The following is a 24916-nucleotide window of genomic DNA, read 5'->3' as shown; positions in this document are numbered from 1 at the left end:
GGGGGGGGGGGGAGGTGATTGCAAGATATTTTGAGGGATTACGTCTCCTCCCCGAGACCCCTTAGATAGGTCACTGTTGAAACAACTATAACAATATTAAGAGTCATCATTAAAAAGATACACCAACAATAACCTAACAGTTGCTGGGTGTCGTAGCAGTAGATGTTGATGACAACAATGATGATAATGGTGACATAAATTCTTACAACAGCCTTGTATGCAGTATCCAATAAAACATTTTGTACTGGTGAATGTGTATACCTGACATACTAGCTCCTCTTTTCTCTAAAAACTAAAACAACTTCACGTATAATAACTAAAATATTAATAATAACCACAATAACAATTTCTACATTTATTTATCATTTCGGAGTACCTAACAAAAAAATAATGAAAATGGTTACGATATTGCAATGTGAAATTCATATCGAATGTATACCAGACTACTGAAGTTAACAGTAAAATGCATTTCAGTATTAAACCAAGTCTTCAAATATCCTTAGTAAATTTCCATAGCACATAATAATTCATCTTGAGTGCAAAACATGGGTTGCTTGAATTAAAAGTACAGGACAGGATAATAATAGCTATGAAATTTCAAACACAGGATTTTCAGGCCACTTTTTCTTAGTTTTCACAAAAATTGATCCTGATGGAGAAGTCATTTGTTCTGCTCTTTAGACCTATTTATTTATGGATCTATGCCTGACACATTTCCGTAATAATTTTGTCTATTTCTGTACGTAAGTAATTAGGCATAATTTCCGTAGCAACTACGGAAGTTCCGTAGTACTTGAGAATTCTGGTATACATTGGATTTTTGAAAACAAAGTGCACAATTGTGTTTTGTAAAATTAATACCTTCTTCAAATTGTCAAGATTTAATAATACTCCAAAAAATAAAAAGGAAAGCGAAATGCACATCAGAGACAGGACGGAATAGTTATGTGCTTCTCTTATACTGAGCATGTACAGTAGCATTATTCGCCATTGAGACGTATAACAGCATTTGGGTGCTGCCTGATGTAAGAGAAGATGGCTGTATCAACACACACACCAGCCGTATTAATACATTGCTTTATCAATAGGCATTGGTGGTACAAAATAGAATCTGCCTTTTTCCCCGAATATTACTTTCACTTTCATTAGCTGCTAAAATACAGAAATATCTGATATATATCTATTGATGATTGATCGCAACAACCTGCCATTAATCTAGCACAACTATTGTGGTTTGAAAAACCTTTAAACTTAACTTTTAAAATGAAAATGTGTTATTAAACTTCAATCGTAACTCCCCCCTCCCCTTTTAGAGCTAGCCCTCCTTATGTAGAACAACCCCTCCCAATTAAGAAACCCCTCGTTGTGATGACCTATGTAATTTACACCATCTCTTTTTACAAACAAAAGTATTACATTAAATTAACAGTATTTATAATACATGAATTGTATTAGTAATCAACAACCAATGGCTCGCTTCATGGAAGAAAAACAACATTAATTACAAAGGCAACAATAACAAACTACAATAATTGTAATAATCATAAAGACTTGTCAATAAAATATTGACTTGTCAATATCGATAAAGATAAGGAAATAATAATGATGATGAAACTTCATTTCTGTCAGAAAGTTTCAGTTTCTTAATATTTTAGACTCCAATTCTGTATGTTCCATGATTCAGAAATCTTACCATTTACTACGTGTTAAGATATTGTCCAAATACAATTAAAACAGTTCTCCCTAACTTATTTAGTGCTCCATTAGTTCCAAACTTGTTACTGTATTTCTGGACACCAAATTCTATAATCCATCTCTCAATGACTGCTTGAGTACCTACTACTATAAGGAGCTTATAAATTGTGCTGTCAACCTTTTAAAGTGTAAATTTTTAATCAACTTGTTCATGTTAAAAGGGTTTTCGCAAAGTTCTCTACTAGAAAAACAACATGCATGCGTAGCTTAAGGCATATGCAGTGTCCCAAAAATTGTGGCGCGTATTTATGATGATCTTATGCCTCACCTCAACACCCAACAACATACGAAATTTGAAGAAAAAAAAACACTGCTTGTTTAATAGTTATCATAAAAAGAGGCAAACGATCCCGATATCATATCATATTTGTTAGTGAAAATCATTATAGGCTACAAAACATGAAATCAAACTACTGTAAAATGTGGTATAATTATTGGAATAAATTTGACACATTGTTCTAGTTAAGCATGCGGACCAATGTCTACAAGTATTGTACTGTACGCGTCAGGCATGGTGGCCATCGTCAACAGACACAATCGGTACCCAGAGTCAAATGATCTTTAATTGGTAGAAAATATTATAAACATACATTTGTCAACGGAATACACTTGTACAGTACATATTGCATTCGCCTAGTATGCGAAAATGCATGGCTTCTTCGGAGTCTTTCTAGCCTCAGAGGCACATCATATCCCTCGCTGTGCATTTCGCTTGTGTCCGTGAGCAAGGCACTTTATTTGCATTGCTTCTCTCCACCCAGCAGTATAAATAGGTACCTGGTGGGGTTGCCTGCTCCTGCGCTGGTTACCAACAGCAACACTTAAAGCAAGTGGACCCAATGACCAGGGAAAACAACTGCGCTTTATAATTACAAGGAAGAGGCGCATTATAAATGTCCATACCAGTGCCAGTACCAATGATGTTGAGCAATGTTTTTTGGAATGCTAGTAAAATAATATATTTTCAATCGCTTAGAAATTAAACTTCGGGAGATGGTCAGAATTGTTTGCTCAATATATTTTTGTACACTCACATCACCTATCCTTGCTATTTATTTCACACACTATCAAAGGTCACGAGTTGGAAGAATCCACTTTGTGAGAGATCTACTTTAATTAAGTTTTCGTAAACGCATCTAAATATATTGCTGCTGTTTGTGGTGATAACCAACTGGCACTGACTTCCAGGAGACAATGGTTAATACTAGTAAAAACATGCAATTATCGTGAATTTGTGAAAGATGGGTTATTTTCTGGAAGATGGATGCTTGCTCGCGGTAGTGTTTGCACGATTTGCAAGATAATTGGAACCTCTGCACTTTCTTTGGTGCGTTGTTTTAAAACTTCAACATTCACATACTTTCACTGTTACACCAACTAAACAGCATATGATCACTACTACTGGAGTTCGGGGGTCACCAACTGTGTCTATAGAAATACGCAAGGAATGATAACGTCGGCACATATTGTACGCATACATTACTCAACAGAGCATAGCAAAACAATACGAATAATTCTTATTTTCACCAGACTTTTTGTGAAAAATATAAAGATCTGTCTCCAAAATTCATTGTGTAAAACAGCTTTTTAATGGGTTAGAGACAGAACATGTATAAGTCTCACGAAGGAAGTAACATGGTCCTGAGCATGTCATATTTTTTACTGCACGTTTATTGTGGATGAAAATTTTAATTTATTTATAACGTATCATTCTGAAATTCATCTTAGCTGCCTTATAAAAATTAAGAAATATTTTACAAAATACATTCCGATTTGATGTATACCAATGACTTTATGAACCGTACGACCTTTGTAAGGTAAAGCGATAACCATCATCTAAATAACACGCAGATTACTTTCCCAGCATGCTTTGTGGTAAACAATCAATAATGCATTAGCTTTATTCTACAAACTTAAAAAATAAAGATGATTGATTTCACATGTTGAAATCAACTGAATAGAATCCCTTCACCCTCCCCTGAGTCAGGAAAAATCTTGTGATCTATGAGGGCAGGCTTTAGAATCAGTTGACAATGTATGTACTGTTTGATACACCATGTACTTATCAGCATAGGTGCGGTGGTTTTCGTAATGGTGCTCCTTACAAAATGGTTTTGATGTTCTTGCGAGATAGTCTTTGGTCTGAAGAATCTAGCAGGAAGTCACAGATCAAGGTCTTGCTGAAATGAGACCAAAAATGACAATAAAATAGTGACAATTTTATGCACAATAATGACATTAAAATAGTTACAATATTATATATAATAATGACAATAAAACACTGGCAATATTATACCCAATAACAAATATAAAACAGTGACAATATTATACCCTAAGATGACAATAAAACAGTAACAACACTATACGCATGAATGACAATAAACAACAGTGACAATATTAATATTTAATGATTATAAAAAACAGTAGCAATATTATACCCATAATTGACTATAAACAACAGTGAAAATATCAATATCCAATGACTATTAAAGACTGACAATATTATACCCAATAATGACAATAAAACAGAGGCAATATTATACCCAATAACAACAATAAAAGTGACAATATCATTTCCAATAATAGCAATAAAATAGTGACAATATTATAATAATAATATATTATAATTATAAGGGACCATAGCAACAATATCCAAGGGGCGGGGCTTGGCAGGAATGTGTATTAAAATATTCTGAATATTGTACCTTGTGCAATTCATATTCAAAGATTCGCACTACTGTCTGAAGTTGTAGCTCCCTCAACTGGTCTTGCGCATTGTAAGGCTAGGTCATCGTACGTTTTCCCCTGCAGGAAACACACTAGTACCACTGTCATGTTATCACATCCTAGGCCGCCCATCTGGCAATCAGGGGCTAGACACCGCGTCATTAAATCTTCACAAATCTGCGAAATTGGAACAGAAAAATTAATAAATTGATTAAGATCGTCTTCCTGTGGTACCGAAAAAAAAAGAAAAAAAAATGCCAGCAAAAATTCAGCCCACCTTGTCTGGTTCAATCTTCATTGCTATCCGTGACCTTACGAATTCCACGACTTCTTCATTAGTGAGTACGTCCCATATTCCATCACAGGCTAATATTACAAATTCATGGTCTGGCGTGACCGAGGCTTCTATAACGTCAGGCACAGCTATGAAGGGAAGAAAACAGATAGACATCAATTATTACAGTATTATAAGATTCAAAAATACATATGGCAAAAAAAATCAAATAGAAAATGGAAATGCAAAGCTTTGATAGAGTTCGACTGCACTGTATTGCACATGGCTGGAGCTTATATATTCCAAGATTGTGTAGCGTGAAGTGGATGAGGGTACAAGGTGCCACCCTGGAGGGGACACTAGTCCGTCGCAGGTTACTCCCAGCTGGTACTCACTGATACAGCTGGGTGTAGACTGGAGAAATGTAGATAGAGTGCTTGCTTAAGGACACAGCAAGGGATAAAAAAAAATCGACCTCAAGTTTGGAAGCCAAACTATTCCCACTGTGCCAAACCGCTTCTATGAATGCGCTGCATGGACAACATATAATAGTGGTGTGTTTGGCTATAGTGGAAATGTGAGGAGGGCCCAGTAATAAGAAGTCTGGAGGTCTATTGTTAAGGTAGCAAATATGTTTTAAACAAAGGACATCATCAACATGCTGGTAGAAAGATCAGTCTATATATTGTTTACTCAGAAAGGGGGTAATTCTGACTCCTTACCTATAACAATCTGTTCATCAGCTTTTTTGTTTTCATTCTTCTTAAAAACAAAGTCACCAAGTGCTCTTGATAATGCCAGATTTCCTACATAATTTAACAGCAAAATTTAATGACAAATAAGATTGATGTCCACTATGGACATATTTTCAAGGTCAAGTTAACAACAATATAGAAAAAGAAAACTGATTGTAAAAAAGATTAATTTATATTATCTAAATAAATTGATGGCAATTTCCCTATCGCAAAATATTGTTATGTTTATCGTTGTTTTTATCTTTTTGTATTCAATATTTAGGCACCTGTGCTCTACATAAACTAATTCTCCTTATCACGATGCTTTGGAAGTGGAGTGTCTTTGGCTTTGAGAAAAAAAAAAAATAATTGTCACATAAATCTTGAGAGAGTACACAGCTGTATTGCATTTAAAACGTTATTAATTTACCATTCAGGAGTGTCAATCAACAACTGACCAATCAGAAGACAGCTAATACACACTTGTTCTACAAACATATGCGCGTCCCACAAACGCATTTGTTTACGTACGTTTACACTAGAACTTAGCACAATATCTAAGGGATGGGGCTTAGCGGAACGGATAATTGACTGAGCACTTACCGTTAACTCTGTTGAATTCAACCCATCCCCCAGCTGCAATTATTCTTTTTGATTCCTCATCGTTTCCCGGTTTGTGATCGTAAGATAAATTTTGGACTTTACCGCACACACTTGCTAAAGACCTTGAATCACCTACATTAGCCTACAGAAAACAAAAAAAAATTGTAAAATATAATGTAAAGCACTTTTTTTCGCGTGCCCTTTCGTTGTGATCGCGAAAATTAAGGGCGCGCAAAAACCCCAAAATTTTGAACGACAGTTTTGGGAGATACCCTCCAAAATTGGGTGATCTAGCTATCATATAGGCCAAAAGAACATATACAGTACAGTAGTTAAAAAAAGGCTGGAAATTGTGAAATCGCTAAAGTAAAAGGACGCAAAATATTTCAAATTGGAAAATCTCAAAAATAAAGGGCCGCGATAATAAAGGACTTTACAGCATAAACATGACCTGATTGTTGCAGTTACAACTATGATGATACAAATAGTAATTTCCCTTTATTGACTTAGCGCCTTTAAACTTGTTTACTTAAAGTTACATAAAATTAAATTGGCTACACTTCTTGGAAACAGGAAGTGTATGAGTGTTGTTTTGCAGTGTGGGGACCATCAACAATACTGATCAGAGAACATCAAATTTTAACCAAATTTAAAAAATGGGAATGTAGAACTAAATCCAAGATTGTGGAACTAAATCCCTATTCCAATGAAAAAATAATGGTCATTTTTAGTACTTTAAACCTAGTAGAACTAATTTGTAGTCCAGTGAAATCTAGTCCAGTCCAGTGGGAGGGGCCTATCCCCCATGTTGAGGTACTTTAATTATAAGTTTTCTTACCTCAGCCCCCTACTATGTAGTTTAGACCCTCCGCATGTGAAAATCCCTTCCTGGCCCCTCTATTTCAAATTTCTGGATCGTCACTGGTAGTATATACATTGAGAAATATGGATGGTAACTTACGCAATACAATCTATTATCTTTATGAATAACTACAATTGCAGTGGTACCAGCTAACTCATCTTTCATTGTGTCATCTGGAAAAAAAAAGATCAATCAATCAATCAACTTATTAGGAAATAGCACCTTAAGATGGGTAGCACACACACAAAGGCGGGGCATCCAAATTTACCACTCAAGAAAAGAAGATATTAGAGAAAATTATCTGTTTTATTGTTCAACTTTAAATTGTTTACCTTTTGCAATGGTTTCTGAAGCAAATAACTGAGTCAACAAAACAGATAATTTTCGTGGAACCGAATAAAATAAATATGAATTTCAACCACAAACCAACGTAAAATTAAATATTATTATACAGATATGCATAATTTGTACCATATAATCGGGTATAAGACGACACCTGAGTTTGATAAGATTTTTTGAGGATTTTTGCATGTTGGGCGCATAAGACCCTCTGTTTCACCGTCGGAATACATACTTTTTACTGCTTTTTACATGGCCTTGATACTGCATCTAGCTGGCTCAAAAAGGAGCCAAACGCAGGCTGAATCTTCCAAACGTTACCATTTAATATGAGAATTTATGTTCATCAAAATCCTATGTCCCTGTATTTAAAATTGCATTCATTCATAAGCCTTGATGTTATCTTAGTAGCTTCATTGCAGTTGTAAATTTGCATGCTAGGGATAATCCACACAAAAGATGAATATGATTTTAAAAATCTATAATTTGTATGTCACTACCCCATTTTTTTTTAATAGTAACTTGCTATTTTAAGCCTCTTCTTATAAACGAGTATTACGGATGTGATATAAACTATTACAGTAGGAACAAAACATCAAGAATCTTCAACAATGATTACTGAGTCAATTCTTTGCATTTGTTGACTTTTATCTTATTATGCTTTTATTGTTTCCTCTCTTAATTTATACTGGTTGGCAGTAAACATTCAGTATTTTGAACAATAGAACAACATAGTAATAATCATAATTCAATTTGTTTTTGTCCATATAATAGATGCTCAATATCGCAATACATTATTACTCAGTTTTTTTTTTAATTAGTGGAATGTAATGTGATTTATACTGAAATGGCCTCAAAGCGATTGAAATGTGAACTAGCTTGTTTCTCCCCAAGGGTCTCTTCATGTGTGAGCTACCCAGTAAACAGGCACCAGCTGCGCTCATCAAGTCCACAACAGGGGCTGATTGGACCAGTACACCGGGGTAACCCCCTGCTCATCTCAAAAGATGTATGTACTGGTTTCTTTGAAGTGCGCACACAAGCCAAAATTTGTACACTGGGCCTACGGTTTATATAACCCCTGGGTAGAAAGAAGCAATTGTAGATTATTGCCTTGTTCCAAACCACGAAACCCAACATTCAAGAAGGAACCATGAATCCGTTTGCTCCTGATAATACTAACATTTGTATCTTTGTCATTTTTATGTGCAACACAATCAATATTCTAACATTACATATTTGTAAAACATCTGTTCGTATCAGAACAAACACTAATAAGGTATCTAAATTTATATCAATTTACATGAAAACATCTATAATGTAGCTTACTCTACATATTTTTCTATTAACGCGTACAGCACAGGTCGACGAAGTGCAGCCCGCCAGTAATTTTTTAGCGGCCTGCGGTAATAAATTAAAAACCCTGTAATCAGCGTCTGTCAACCATTTCTGGCTAGAAAACAGCTTGTTTTACAGTATATAAATAGCAGTTCAGGTAGGTTTATGAAAGCACACTGGAAACGTCATAAATAATAACTCACTTTGGCTATCAAATCTGAAATTTATGCAGAAGATGATTACAATGCATTAACAAGCAAATGTAGGCTATTTGGAACAAACAAATAAAAATTACCATTACCCTGGGCAAGGAGCGTAACAAGTAAAGTATTTAAAGGTACCTGGATTGCACAGTGTCACTGGTGGAGGGATGTATTTAGTAATATATTTGTTTGTGGTCTGAAATGCAGGTGTGTTTAATACAAAAAGTACAGTATCTCAGGCCAGACAGTGTGGCTTTTTTTTTTTTTGATCAGGGAATGTGATCAGGGATATTAATGAGGAAATTCTTTCATTTTATTTTGATTTTTTTTCTTTACTGTACCAAAATGAAACGATAGCAGTGGAGGCTCAATAAAATTTGCCAACAGGAGGTCAAACAGTCTGACAGGTGTCAAAACCAAGGGGTTTTCAAAAGGGGCCTACACCAGTCTAAACTCACAGTTTTATCTTCTTTCCCGTTATATGTAAATCATGAAACCAAGTATTTTGAAACCTTAATCATAATAAACCTGTCGTATATGGGGCCCATTATAGTTGAAAAATTGCGGCAGCTGGAAAAAAAGAGTTTTCCTACAACTCCGGAATTGACAAGTGCATAATTAAAGGAGTAAAAAGAGGTACGTTACCATTGAGCATGTCCTCGTCGATGGCCATGAATGCTGCGTTTAAAGCTTCTTTTATGTCCCCTCGTTTGAATGCTGGTTGGTTAGCCACCTTGTTGTGTAGATGCTGCCCTGCATACTGGGCTACTTTAGCACCTACGTGAATAAACAACAGATTGCATTAGTAACTTAAAATTACATTACAAATTAGTACTTAAATACATCACTGTTTTTTTTTTTTTTTTGGTCATGCAAGACTGAAGTGGACATTTCCAAAGTGTCCTTCACACAAACGACCAATCAGAACTAGAATAAATGCGTGTCCCACAAATGCACATTTTTGCGTGCGTTTATAGTGTCATTCTGTAGGACCTTAGGGCAGATAGAAAAAATTATTAGATTATCACTCTTTTTTTTAAAAAAAATTGATGAGGAAGGGTTTTTTTTTGTTTTTTTTTAATCGGAACAATAGATTATTTCGCTTTTGTTTTTATGGATGAGGGAGAGGGACTGTTTATAATTGGTCTGTAATAATAGTAAATATTGTATAAAAACTGGTTTAATTTTTTATTTTTTTTTAAGAAAATGCATTTGAAGTCACAAAATTGCATTGTTATTTTTATGCTGTTGAAATAATTGCTGCGGCAAAAAAAATTTTTTTTTCATTCCCGCATCAATAATTTCCAAATTTTATAACGTGAGCGGGAGTGATATTCTAATATATTATTCTATTTGACATAAGCACAACATCCAAGGGTGGGGCTTAGTGGAAGTTTCCGTTAAGAGAGCAGCTTCAAGGTTAATTGATTAAACTAGAGGTGAACCATACAGATCCTCTGATACCAGTCCTTTGGCGTCAGGTTTAGTTCAATCGCTAAAGAGCTGAGATGCAACTTTCATAAAATCCTCTAATAGTTGATTATTTATAATAGTGCAATGCCCTCAGTCAATTATTTATAATAGTATACTTTCATCAGTTCAATACAATATTAACATGTATTATCACGTCCTATGATAAATTTTTGCGTAATTCTGTTACCAAAATAAAAGATTTAAAATTTTAAAATATTGTTGGTTTGTTTGTTTGTTTGTTTTTTTTTTCCAAGTGCCACTGTTTGATATAGTTATAGTAGGTGTATGCACTATGCACACTTATAAACGTTAACCAAGATACACACACACACTACAGTAGTGTTTTGGGTTTGTAAAAACACGCCAAAATTTGTAGAGATCTGTAGTGTAAATTCCATTACATGGAATTGCCAAAATATCCCTCAACATTAGATAATAAAAGTTTGAGGCGTATTATTCACCAGCATGAAATATAAATCAAATGCAGCACATTCTTGCTTATAAGAGTCAGACAAGGCTTAAAATAACAAATTACTATCAAAAAACGGTAGGTAACTTATACTTGCAAAACACAATTTTTTTAAATTGTTTTAATCACGTTTGTCTTAAATACAGTACGTGAGTTTACTACTTAAAATGAAGCTACTGTTAGTGTATGAATGCAACTTTAAATGCAAATAAATATTAGATTTTGATAAAAATTTAAGAGCCCAAAAAAATGGTGTTATTTAGTCTAAAGAAGCAGGTGCAGATCCTGTAAGGGGTATGGGGGGCATGTTCTCCCCGCTTTTCCACTAAACTTAAAAATTTTAATGGAATATCAATGTTACAGTATGTGTTACTAACGTATTGCCACCTGTTTGAATCATTCTAAATCTGCTCCTGAGAATGTGCTCCTATAGGCCTATTTCATTTGTATTCCAAATACATTTAAACAAATAAGAAAATTTATAATTGTATAAATATAATACAAGAGGTATACAAACTCAGGTCTAATATATGCAACTAGGTCACTGGGGCTTGGTGTCAACACAAATTCAGATCTCTGGTTTTGATTGATTATTCTGAAAATGTCAATCATTAATTTTTCTAAAGTGAACTCAAAGACGTCAAAGCTATCTACTTTGCTACTGACATCATCATCATTCATCAATATTATCGCCACGACAACACATCATGTGATTGATTTTCTTCTTTGACTTCGCACACCTTTATACACCTGTCTGTTATTAAATGTTATTAAGGACAGGATATATCAACAGCAAGCCAACATTGGAGTAGTGTTGCTACGCTAAGAAGCTAGATGCAACACCTACTTATTACATTCCCTGTTTTACCCATCAGCTAGTATTACAGTCATGCCCCGCTGGAAAAAAAAATTTTCATATGTTGCACAAAGCAGGGGGGGGGGGGAGGAGAAGGTGGAAAAAAGAGTGGTTACACCCCTTTCCTCCCAGTAGTACAGCATATAAAAAGAAAATTATTTCTCCGGAGTCTGGGTTTAAAGTACACATACACATAAATGCTGTAGTTTCTAGTATAGAAATGCAGAGATGGTATCCATTTTTAGTCCAACATAATGTTTTACATTACAGTATAAGAAATATAACAGAATTGGTGCCTCATGAAAGGCAGTTTTATCAGGAATAGTACAATTTAACAATACAAACGTTTGACTCAAAAACACCTGCATGGTGTCTGGCTCGGGATAATTTTTACAATGTAGTTTACAGCATAACCTAATATATATTACATGCTTCTAGCCCAAACCCAGACAAAATGGTGTCTAGCGGGGGAAAACTATTTCTTTACTGTTTATTATTTTTATTATATTTTTTTTTTTCAGAATCATAGCTGACCCTTCAATGCTAATTCAATGTAAATATTCTGTTTACATGGACAATAAATGAATACTAAATTTATTGGTCCTTTACTCTCTTGGTATCAAACATAGCAAACTTGTACTAATATCTCAATATTTACTAGGTGCTATATAATAATAATAATAATAATAATAATAATAATAATAATAATAATAATAATAATAATAGCAATAATAATGGTAGATTTATAGAGCGGACATTTTAGAGACCTCTAGCGCTTCACATTATTAACCTAGGTCATTGGACCAAGCCCATATGGAACATATAGTACTCAGGTCCCTGGGAGAATACTGTAATGTTGCAACTGTAATCAGAGCATTTTGTGTTTGAATCTACCAGGTACCCACTTATACTCCTGGGTAGATAGAGACAACTGTAGGAAAAGGGCCTTGCCTAAGGATACACGCAAAGTACACAGCGAAGGATTTAAACTCTGACCTCAAGGGCGAGAAGCAGAACCACAACCGCTGCGCCAAACCACTTCTACTGTACACTTGTACATGAAAGTAGTACTCAACAGGGGTGAATATACAGTAGGCCCCTTGCATATCGAATAGGGAGTAATAATTGGGAAAAAAGTAATATCTGGGACCCTCCCCAGAAAAATGTTACTCTCAACAGGGGTGAATATACAGTAGGCCCCTTACATATCGAATAGGGAGTAATAATTGGGAAAAAAGTAATATCTGGGGCCCTCCCCAGAAAAATGTTACTCTCAACAGGGGTAAATATACAGTAGGCCCCTTACATATCGAATAGGGAGTAATAATTGGGAAAAAAGTAATATCTGGGGCCATCCCCAGAAAAATGTTACTCTCAACAGGGGTGAATATACAGTAGGCCCCTTACATATCGAATAGGGAGTAATAATTGGGAAAAAAGTAATATCTGGGGCCCTCCCTAGAAAAATGTTACTCTCAACAGGGGTGAATTTACAGTAGGCCTCTACATATTGAATAGGGAGTAATAATTGGGAAAAAAGTAATATCTGGGGCCATCCCCAGAAAAATGTTACTCTCAACAGGGGTGAATTTACAGTAGGCCCCTTACATATCGAATAGGGAGTAATAATTGGGAAAAAAGTAATCTGGAGCCTCCCCAGAAAAATGTTACTCTCAACAGGGGTGAATTTACAGTAGGCCCCTTACATATCGAATAGGGAGTAATAATTGGGAAAAAAGTAATATCTGGGACCCTCCCCAGAAAAATGTTATTTCATGCACTTCTTCTTTCTGACAGTTCTTTAAAGATTTTTACTATTAAAGGTTTTTTAAAAATATATTTACAAACTTATGTAGTTAGTTATTTATTTAATTGTTCTCATAATTATTTATTAATTTATGTTTGTTCCATTGCTTCTAATAACTGCAATCAAGTATGTTTTATATGTCAAAGTCCGTTACAATTATATGACCTATAAAGGTCAATGTACAGTGTCGGTGATTTCAAAGCTTGTATACAGTAGCTTCATTAGTACTCCTGTCCATACAATATATTATCTATGTGGTTTCACAATAACTTGTATAACACCGGAAATATTATATAACAACATCTGTTCACACGCTGGCTATCTCCACTGAAACCTGCACTGTATTAGCATGTACAGTATAAACATTAATTAAAACCAAACATTTACTGTAAGCTGTTTATATAATATTCATAAAAATACATACATGCGGATTATTTGGCTACTTTTGTTTAAAATTAAAACAACAAAGAAAAGACAAGCCAAACCAATCACTCCTCATAAACATTTTTTAGTTATTAACACAGCGTTAGGCAGTAAAATGAAAGTTATAAAATGGTAAAAGAAACACGAAAATTCCACATTTCGTGTTTTCATACAGCATTAAAAAATGAGTATTTGAGAAATCAACTTTCAGTTTACGATTTCAGGCATTTCGGAGCCCATCGCCAGATCGTTAATTTGGAAAATAACAACATAGCATGATAGATACAGTAGGTTAGTTTAGTGCAATAAAATAGATTTAAAAAATGTTGACATTCCAACATGTTTTGGTCATTATCTCCGAAACAATTTGAGAGGAGTGACTGGTTGGGCTTCACCTCGCCTCAATTTAACTCCTACTGTACACTTGGATTCGTCATCCAAAAAAATCTTTTAACAACTGCAAAATAATTTACGTGAGATTAATGACTTGGGGTTACCGTAGCCCCCTCCTTTTCCCCACCCCCAACAATAATTAAGGAAGCACACTTAAATATTGGAATAAGGGTCTTCGATTGGCACTTTACTGAAACCTGTTGTGCCTTTGAACTATGAAATTTGGACCATTTTTTCAGATTTCCTTATATTTTTTAGAATGGAAATATGTCAGGTTTAATAAAAAAAAATATACAACATAACTTTTTTTGTGAAATTTGGATGCAGCTTAAGTTACCACCGATAGAGATTTAACAAAAGTTGACCTTTGGCCTATTGGCTGCGCTATAATCAATCACAGCCATGCTATTGTAAAACCCTGTATAAGATAAACAGCTGATAAGTAGACAAACACAAGCTATACTTTAATCACTGGGGTTCTTTAATAATACTTTGTTAAATATAATGTTGGTTTTGAAAAAAAGAAAGAGAAATGAGAGAAGAAGAGATTAAGATTAAGATTAAGTATCAGCTTGACTGGGATTAGCTAGGATTAGTTTGTCTGTGATAAACAGAAATTTTATGGGGAATGGGAGTTTGCAGCACTTGAGAAAAAAAACGTGGGTGAAATATTTACATTATAGTCATATTGTTTATACAGTAGGTAATAACCGTATATTTTGATTTCAACAGAATAGGCTAATGTCAACATGCCAAGCCACTGTAGCTTGGAAACTTCCCCTCACATACCATACTGTAAATATTTTAATTGCACAAAGTTGCACAGAGAATCACTAGAAAAGAATAGGTGTGCCGAATCTAATTTTCGGCAAAATCAATGCAGAAATCGGCCCTCATTTTCCGAACTGCATACCGTTTTCTAGGGATAATTTTTGGGTGGATGATACATTCCCCAAGCAGGCCTTATTCCACAGTCTGGCTACCATATAAGCAACTGAATTCACTAGTCACAATATTCCACTGTTCAAAGTCTTACAGTAGAATCCCCTCCTCCTTTTAGATACCCCTATATAAGTGGACCAACGAAATCTATACAGTTGCATAATGTACAGTATTGTTGGTTAATGCAAATGGTAAAGAACAAAATGCAAATAGCTTACCGCCATGACCGTCGTAAACGGCAAAGAACGCTGTGTCTTCAGAGTCGCCGAGTGACAGCAACTGTGTGTGAGCATCCTCCATATCTAATAGTAGCTAACTAAGGATCAACAATTACATAATCAATATTCATATTACAGTATATAATAAATAACAGATTTTACACTAGTGATATCAATAACGGCCAACTCAGACAACGTAGAACGACGCAGCCGGACGTGATTTGCTGTCGCACCGAGTCTGCGCGAGCTAAACACAGACGCGATAGGTCTGCGCCAGAGTCAGTCAGGTAGAATATAAAATATGTTCATTATTCCCACGAAGACCTAAAGACTTCCTGACAATAAGTCACATCAGGGGCAGAAAAGGTTTCATTTTCATCAAAAGCAGCTCCTGGCAGTGATATAGCTGATAGTCATCACCAAAAGAAGGAGACGACATTCCATCTTAGATGTCATGGCAATTTGTAGTAAAGACATTTCCATCACAAAATTCAATTTCAACGAATCTTGAAAAAATATTACTTGAAAATGTGTAAGTAAAATTGATCATTAAAAATTTATCTTATATTATATTACAAATTTAATAGTAAAATCCCTCTTTTGGGGCACCCATATTAAGGGGACCCCCCCTTAAGGGGACACTTTTTCAGTCAGGAAATGAGTGAAAGTATTTTTTTTTAACACTAGAACCAACCACTTTTTAGGGGGACACTGCTATTAAGGTGACACAATTATTGGTCTGAAAGTGTCCCTTTAATAGGGATTCTACTGTATAAAACAAAACTGTCTGAATTTATTATATCCCAGAACATAGTGACATCCAACAATACCTGCCTGCCACATTTTTGCATTTATACAAACACAATTACAGAGAGACAATTCGTTACCAACACTACCACTAAATAATAAAAACAGATGCGTACATGCTCTCTTTAACGATTAATATCAATGTTGACCTATCTCCTACATGGTACTCCTGATATATCCCTGATGCACCGGCAATCATCAATTATCCAGCTTTGTTTCTATAAATAGAAATGCACTTTCGTCTGATGCTTGCATGTGTGCTAACGAGATGCGTTGGCTTTAGTTCAGCGCCAAGTGTCATTAAAGAAAAGCTTCTTTATCGCGGGTCACTATCTTTAATATTTTCTGATAGCTGATATTTTTCATTAATCCAAGGATTTGATTGAAATATAAACAAACAAGCTGCGTGCCCTCTGATTGGCTAATTTCTGTATCAAGACGTGACTGGCTTTTTTAAAGAATGTAATGAACTTGCGATAGTTAAAACAGTGCGAGCAAGCTATTTAAAGTAGGTCAAATGATTCTTGCTCTAATTAATCACTTTAATTACTTGTAAAACCTGTTAGTAGTTGTTTGTCATATAAAAGAGTTGAATGAGCTTTGAGATGTATGACTAAAAGAAACCGAGATTCAGGTTTTATGAATGGACAATAAAAGTCATCTGAATCTTACTTCCTACACTATAAAATACATTAAAATGGCTTAAAGATAAACTGTGTTGAGTTGAGCAATAAACAGATAAAATTAACAAACCATATAAAATTCTCCAGTATCTTTATATAGCCATTACTTTGGTTGACTGTGTCTTTCCATTTTTTTCAAACAATTCTTAAAATTTACTAATGTGCATTTATACTGTATGCAATAATTCGTTCTTTGATGAATAAAGGTAGAATGCAACCACAAAAAAAAAAAATTAAATTTACCTATTGTTAATATATATTTTATTTATATAGTGCCTCTTCTCAGATAATATTGCTTAGATTGGTAAATCAGTGAAAAATTACTTGTTTCAATGTGTCATTTATTTATTTTATATTTTATTTATTTGTTTATATTTATTTATTTATCGCCACACCAATAGTGATAAATCACCACTTACAGGATGGTTAATATACAACAATATAAAAATATATGCAAGATGTAGCACTTTCTTTTCAGATACAAAGCGCCCTCTTTCCAGGTGATTGGGTCCACATGCATAAGATGCTACCTGTAATCAGCGCAGGAGCAGGCAATGCCACTAGGTACCCATATACACTCCTGGGTGGAAAGAAGCAATGCAGATAAAGTGCCTTACTCAAGAACAGAAATTAAATACACAACGAGCGGATTGAAAAATGAAACACCCGACGTTAAGGTTCCACATGGCTTTCACTTATTGGAGGTTGACACATTGATCCTTTTATGAGTACTGCAAAGTTTAAAGTCAAGCTCCGGAGGAACAATTATTCTTTTTTACAGGATATAACCCCTTTTCTTTCCCCATATTAAAAATTTTAAAAAATCTATATCTCATTCACTGCTTCCAATTCTTTCAGCAAAAAAATGTAAAAAGTTTATACTCTGGAATCTAATTATTTTACCACTGCAACCAATAAACATCAAGTATTTTGTACCAGCATACTGACCATAAAAATATTCAAGTCTCATTTATATGTTAAACAATTTGTCATCATGAGGGTATTGTAGATTAGGATATGCAACAGAATAATAGTACATCTAGTCATGTGTTCTGAATTGCTGATTTGTTAATAGAGTATTACAGTGTTACGTCACAATACCATGTGATACTACTCCGTTGCTATCGTTGCAAAATGCGTTCAACCGGACGCCATTTTCTCCACTGACGAACAATTGATCCCAAATTCTAATGTAATTATTAGGATGTTGTATCCTACTTTTTCTTTGTAAATTTTAATTAATGATTAAAAGCGTGTTCGATAACTAATATAATGCAAGCTTTTGTGTTTTTAGTACATTTTGATGGTAAAATATTAGATTTTAAAATGCCTAATTTTAGAAAGCCCATTAAGTCATTCAGGCATAATGAACGGTAACCAACATCTGTTGACAACAGAGAGCGCCACCTGGAGCTGTGACTGTGGTACTCTATTAGAGCATGATAATAGGATGTAATTCAAAGTACCAGCGGCAGACTGCTATAAAACGGTCTTAACTGGTAGTCTATAACTCCTCGAATAAAGCCGGCTTTATCACTTAGACAGTCTTACTAGTCACTCTGCTAAGACTATTGCTACAAAAACTGCTTTGAGTATTGAAATGCAAACAAGTAGTGCCCGGTAACATAAAATTGAGGGCGCTGTTACGCGTTGCTCAAAACATGCATATTATCAAAATGAACGTAAGTTATCGTAGACTGGTTTGTACAGACGATGAGAAGCTTGCAGAATATTCATCGTTTGATTCTTAGTCTTTGCCGATTTAGGCTTAGGCTATTTCCATGGTCTTTAGCTTTTGGTGTCTAATTAGAATAATAAATATAAAAGACATTTACTAATTTGGGACCACAGAAAAGTGGTCTTTAATTAGAGGGATACATGTATATTATTAATGCATCTTAAACAAGGAAATACATTGTATTCAATTATTACAGTTACTAATTATCAACATTTCTGCTCACTACCATGATAGCCTTGACCTTGTTCAATGTATCAATACTCAAAACAACCATACAATGCCCAATAAAAGATCGTATAATCTATAAAACAGACATGACCTTGTTGCATTAATTAACATTTTAACATGCGAGTTAATGGTAACCAAGCGCATATTTCCTTTGTTATTGCAACGTGATGCGCCTAAAATAGTATCACGCGAGTGACATACAACCTTGTTGCCTTAAATCAAAATAGTAAATTTAATCCATCTACAGTAAAGGCTATTTGTAATTAAATAAAATTTAATTATTATGGTGCTGTCTTAATCCTGATAGCAGTAACCAGCGACGATTCTGGGGGTGGGGGAGGGTATGTAGAAGCTTGCGTTCCCATGGAAATTTGCAGAGCAATGAAAATTGCACTCAAAAATCACCAAATTTTGCTGACAAATCTTTTCAATTGCTTATCACACTCCTAACATAAACTTCCACCTTCGTCCCCTTAGTTCACTCAATGTCAATTACAGTAGATACACTAATTAAACCACCAACAACATAAATTTACAATTAAGTTTTAATATAAATGTCCATTAATTATTGTTAAGCCAGTGAAAATCACTTTTCAATCAGCTTTCTCGGATCTTCCACAGCTGAATGACATTAGCATGGCAAATGAATACGTCACTGATGATTCAACGGTGACGGTGTGTGATATGTGATGCTGTAAAAGAAAGATGGAAGAAGATGGAACTATGAAGGATCGAGCATATGAGCTGATCCAGTGTGTGCAATTGGCTAGCTAATGTACTGTAGTGATGCAGTGACCATTGTACCAGAGGTTCCCCAACAAGGGGACGGGGAAGATCTTCACAGGAAGAGAGGAGGAAATTGCTGCATGGTAATGCAAAATCTGCCAAGGGGTCAAAGTTCCCTGCCAAGGGGTCAAAGACTCTCAACAGGAAAGGTTAGGGGTTAACAACAAACATGGTTGGGTCTAATGTGAGCAAATTTCAAGAATAGATACTCTTTAAAATTCCCGGAAATGACATATTGTCAAGACAAAACAATTGGCTACTTATCACATGCAAGGAACAGGGGTTCCATGACTGAGGTCCTGTTCCCCCTGCAAGTACTGTACATGGTGAGAAAGGCATTTTCACAGGCCTTTTATAAGACTTTCAAGCACTGTATTAGAGATAAAGGATACTGATACGCCATCCCTGCATGCAGGACGAGCCCACTTTGAAGTCTCGATTTTCACATGATGAGGTTTCCTTCGCTGTCACTGGCTCCGATAAAGTTTGACCCATTTCTGTAAAGAGGATCAAGAAAACACAATTTACACTATCACTTTAATATCACTTTTTTTTTTCCTTTACTACTGTAGTTCCTCATATACAGCATAAGCCTATCCCCTACTTTATGCCCAATTTTTAAGTACCAGCCTTTCCGGGGGGCCTCGAAACCCATCTCTGTCTGTATCAATAACAGTGTTCTGCATGTATTAATAATAAAAGAAATAATTTTAATGTAAAGCTTTAGATCCAGATCCCTCTAGACGCTAAATTAAATCTTAATCAATGGTGGAAAACATCCCTTTTCGCTGGACACCAACCTGGTATTTCTGAGTCTAGATTTTGGGGCTAGGAATTACAAGGTTGTGAGTGTGACCTGAAATAGTATTGCCCCTTTTGAAGTCTTCAGACATATGCCTAGCCTACTTCAACTGCATGAAACTGTGAAAACTGACCCCATCATCAGACAAAAGCCAATTTTAGACAGTTCCGCAACATTGCGGAAATATTCTCACAATGCCTTCGGTATGGAAAGGTCAGAAATACCACAGCTGCAATATTGGGGTTATAGGGCGTTTTAACTCTGACCTATTAACACAATATTCCTGCTGTGGTGCGTTTTGGAGCGTTTCTGAAACTAAAGCAGGTCACATTCCCACAATATTACTCCAATACTTATCAGAAATTTTCTAGAGACAAACAATAAAACAAGCCCACAATCTGTGATGACTAAAATAAAAAGATTTAAACCAATGGCTCTCTCAGAATGCATAATCCATTAATTAATACAAAATAATCAGAAAGTTGTTATACGGTATTACGGCAATATGGAGTTTTCGCAAGCTTACAAAAACGATAAAGAATACGGCTAAGAAAGTATAATACATACTCCAAGTATTGAAATACACGCCATCGTGTTGGGATTCAATATTTCAACATTAATTATGTCATCATCAGGAATACGGCTACATCATCAAATTTTTCGACAACCCTTCCCCTACAGTACTGTAGCATACAGAATCTGTCACAATGTAGTATATTGTCAATAGTGTTTTAGGCACAAACGATGATAATGATAATAATGTGTTTGTTATCGTTTTTGATTGCAAAATTTCTCTAATATTACCGCAGTACTTTGGCTGGTATTGGATGGTCCATGTCGGTAAAGTGTACTCTGTTATTATTACCGCAATATATTGATAAGAACCTCTGTCTGAAAATGTCTTAGACTATGTACTGTGCAGTGTTCTGCCTTAACAATTGAGAAACAAAAGGAGACACACGAATGTAAATCAAGACAAGTCGATAGCTAATATATACAGTACAGAAGAGGGTCATAAAGTTTTTGTTACTGTGCAAGATTTTGGTGTCAAATATATGGCAGATTATTACAAGAAATGATTACTAAGAATAGCTGTTAATTGTATTAAGAGCTTTTCAGTCTAAACAAATAGTTAATAGTGTGTATCGGTTTCAATTGCCTTCTCTGCAGACGCCAAGTGCATTACAAATGATATTAAACTTTTCAATTGACCTTTCACCTTTAGAATGACCTTTCAGCTGATTACAGTTGACTGCTTATAGCATACTATAGCTTTGTCCACTCTACCAAATTTTATGTGACAAACGTGATATGCCCATATTTGGGTGTAATATGACATTATCATGTCCATATATGGGCAGTACACATATTCATCACATAAAACTTGACAGCATGGACAGCATTAACTACTGTACAATGTCTAGTATTAGTATTAAGCAGATTTAATTTTTGTGCGGGAACACAATAACAGACACAGACAGACAATCATGCACCAAAAAATAAAGTGGTACACAAATTCAACCAATAGCTTTATTTGAGGCTCTCAAGAATGGGAGGAGGGAATGAATTTTTAATTTATTACTGTATAACATGTAGCACAACTTGACGAAAAAATATGATTAAGGAGAATAGGCCCTACAATTCTAAATACCCCCTCTTCACTAGTATAATTTACATGGAAATTTAAATATCCTGTAGTAATTAATAATAACATAATAATAAGAAATGAAATGTTTTATGTACTGTGACCTACCGTAGCCTAACCAAATACCATTCGTTTAAAGCTACATTTACGCTAGACACGATAACTACAGTACACGACAATAAAATAATAAAAATGTGCGCAGCGTCAAAGAATATAAACAAGGCGATGATACTGTATGTTGTTGTTATCGTGTTGAGTGTAGATGTACTGTAGCTTTAGCCGAGAACCAGTCCAGCTACGATTAATATGCAGAAAATTCAGTGAATTTTGTCTTATTGCAAAAAAAAAAAGTAGGCCTAGAAGCCGACACTATGCCTATCCTTACTTTACAAATAATAAGTTTATCATAGATATAATTATTAGAATTACGTTTGCTTCTTGTATGTTATACCCAGGGCTGGAAAAAGTGTGCGACCACGCGACCGGCGGTATCATGAATGTCCTGGAGGTATTTTTGGAAAAAGAAGAAAAAAAAAAACTGTAGGGCTATTTAGAGTTTACATATAACATTTGATGCTGGAGGAATTTTATTGAGACAATATTCATAGTTGGAGGCACAAACATTGTTTTTCCAGGTCTGGTTATTAATTAATCCTGGCTTAGGTTTCCCTTGTAGAATTGGTATAAATAAATCATGTTTTTTTGCTTTTCAGAGTGTCAAAGTTTTACTGTAAATTTCATATTATAATTCCTAGTTGTATTAATCACTGCCAAAACACCTGTGCTGTGAGTGACCTAGGGCCTAGCTAGGCCTACAGACAGTTTGCCTAGCCAAGGTAGGCTACAGGGCCTACCTACACCATTTCATTATACAAAACACCGGGGTTTAGCCTAGCTAACTAACTTAGCTTGCCCCAGCCTACAGAATACAGTAGTAGTCTAAAGTGGTACTAGTCAAGGTTATCACACACACACAGATTATCTTTGCCTAGCTAGCTAGGGCTAGGGTTGTCTCTCCTAACCTAGGCCTAGGCCTCTCTCGCTGCTGTATATAGGCCTAGGGCCTAGGCCACTACTTAACTAACTCTAGGCTAGGCCTAGCTAGGTAAATTGTTAGAAGCACTGCTTACAAGCACAGCATAAATGTTAACCTATCACTACTATAACTTCAATATGAGTGTCATATACGTTAATCAAGTGATTAAGTAAGAGTAACAACGGTTAACCTGTCATTTTCTTACCTTAGTTTTGCTTTGCTTCCTCAAATTCTGCCGATCAAATCACCATCTTTATTTTCATGATGCAGCAATGCCGCCCTCTACATAAATATTTTTTTTCACCTACTTCTTACAAAATTTCAAGAACAGTATATGCGAACATTTTTATTTTTTTATTTAATTCAAACATTTATAAAAAATGTTTAGATAGTTTTAAAACTTTTTTTTACATTATATTTACACTTTTATTCAATGTACACTTGTTCTAAATTGTTTTAATTTTATGCAATTTTGCGACATCTGTTTAAACTTTTTAATTTTACATATGAGGTTTCCGTGATTTGTATTTGGACTTTAACCAAATAAATGAAGGGATGAAATAAATAAATTGAAATGAGGGAAGCGAGAAGGTCTGCTATAATTGGAAATTGTATGTTCCTCAATTTCGATAATACCCATAATTTGTCTGTCAGTACACCGCTGCCACTCTTCCTTCTTCTGCTATAGAACGTGTCATGGTGTGACGAAAGAATTGCATCAACGGAGACTTTTATAGGAAAATTATGTCAGAATTACATAATCAAAAAAGCGTCACATAAAATTTGATGGAACAATATCATCAAAATACATGAAACTGTCTCAAAAATATGATGCCTGTAGATAAAATGAATTATCCGATTGGTTGGTGTAATACGGTAGTGTTTGCTTATGGTCAAAAGGTGTTTCCTAAGAAAATTGACAACAAATGGACAGACGACATTAAAAATAATTAGAAATCATATGATATATGCCCATATATGGGCACATCACATTCTTTGTCACATAAAATTTGATAGTGTCAGAACTTAAAATTAAAAAATAAGTATAGTACATTATTTAAAAAAAAATGTCCAGGCTATCAATTAACACGTTTTGATCGATGACTCCGGAATCATTATAGAAATCATAATATATTTACATATATATATATATATATATATATATGTATAATAGTAAAATAGTTGAAACATGAAAACATTAAGGCCTATAAAGAATAAAAATTTGTTTAAAAAGAACGATAACGATATCTTTCAATTAATAATTTTTATGAAGGAAATTCTTTATACATGTAAAGTGGCATCTCTAGAGAAGTCTTGGTATATATGAGGGGAAGCGTGAAGGTGAATTCAGGGGGTGTCGATGATTTACTATGGGAGTATTCTCCGAAAATAAGGTTTGAGGTTAACTGCTTGTGCGTGATTTTTTTGTTCGAAGACTTTTAATGGGAGCAGCACCCTTCCCCCAGAGGCATTCCACCGCAGTTCGTCGGGGAGAAAAAAAATTATGTATTTTTTACATATTAATAGACTCTATAGGCCTAAAATCGATTAAAGCATTTCCAACCCCTAAATTGTCATATTTTTGGGGACTTCGCCCTCTGGACCACTTCTGACAAGTTTTTTTTTTATCGACGCCCGACCACGCCCACTATTTTTTTCTCGTCGGGAACCTTGGACCACACACGCCGGTGGAAATCCAGGCGCCGCAACTGAATGTGGAGGGGGAGGAGTGACATCGCCACATTTAATTTAAAATTAAAGTTTCTCTCCAATTG

The 24916-nt window shown here is 34.9% G+C and overlaps 1 protein-coding gene across 1 annotated transcript; it reads right to left on the bottom strand.

Moving 5' to 3' along the window:
• Positions 1–23446, bottom strand: LOC117123879 (probable protein phosphatase 2C T23F11.1). Its single transcript, XM_033269930.1, has 10 exons — positions 23347–23446; positions 20051–20155; positions 15417–15500; positions 9481–9612; positions 7055–7128; positions 6094–6235; positions 5479–5562; positions 4760–4905; positions 4461–4659; positions 1–3935 (listed from the first exon to the last, which is right to left on the bottom strand). The coding sequence occupies exons 2-9, from the start codon at positions 20151–20153 to the stop codon at positions 4477–4479; spliced, it is 948 nt and encodes a 315-aa protein (XP_033125821.1). The 5' UTR covers positions 20154–20155; positions 23347–23446; the 3' UTR covers positions 1–3935; positions 4461–4476.
• Between the last annotated feature and the right edge of the window lie 1470 nt (positions 23447–24916).

This window comes from Anneissia japonica, unplaced genomic scaffold, assembly GCF_011630105.1.
Source record: "Anneissia japonica isolate Jap-2015-1 unplaced genomic scaffold, ASM1163010v1 scaffold169_len739621_cov184, whole genome shotgun sequence".
Lineage (NCBI taxonomy): Eukaryota > Metazoa > Echinodermata > Crinoidea > Comatulida > Comatulidae > Anneissia > Anneissia japonica.
Note: the sequence above shows the minus strand (reverse complement) of the source record. Positions and strands in the feature narration are given on the sequence as shown.

What these genes read in the sequence shown, in the direction of transcription:
- LOC117123879 (XM_033269930.1), bottom strand. Translation starts at nt 20,153, where the DNA reads ATGGGTCAAACTTTATCGGAGCCAGTGACAGCGAAGGAAACCTCATCA. An exon ending in TGAATTCAACAGAGTTAACG is followed by an intron (nt 5,563 to 6,093) that starts GTAAGTGCTCAG and finishes TAAATTATGTAG; the next exon opens with GAAATCTGGCATTATCAAGA. An exon ending in TGATGAACAGATTGTTATAG is followed by an intron (nt 4,906 to 5,478) that starts GTAAGGAGTCAG and finishes TTCCCTTCATAG; the next exon opens with CTGTGCCTGACGTTATAGAA.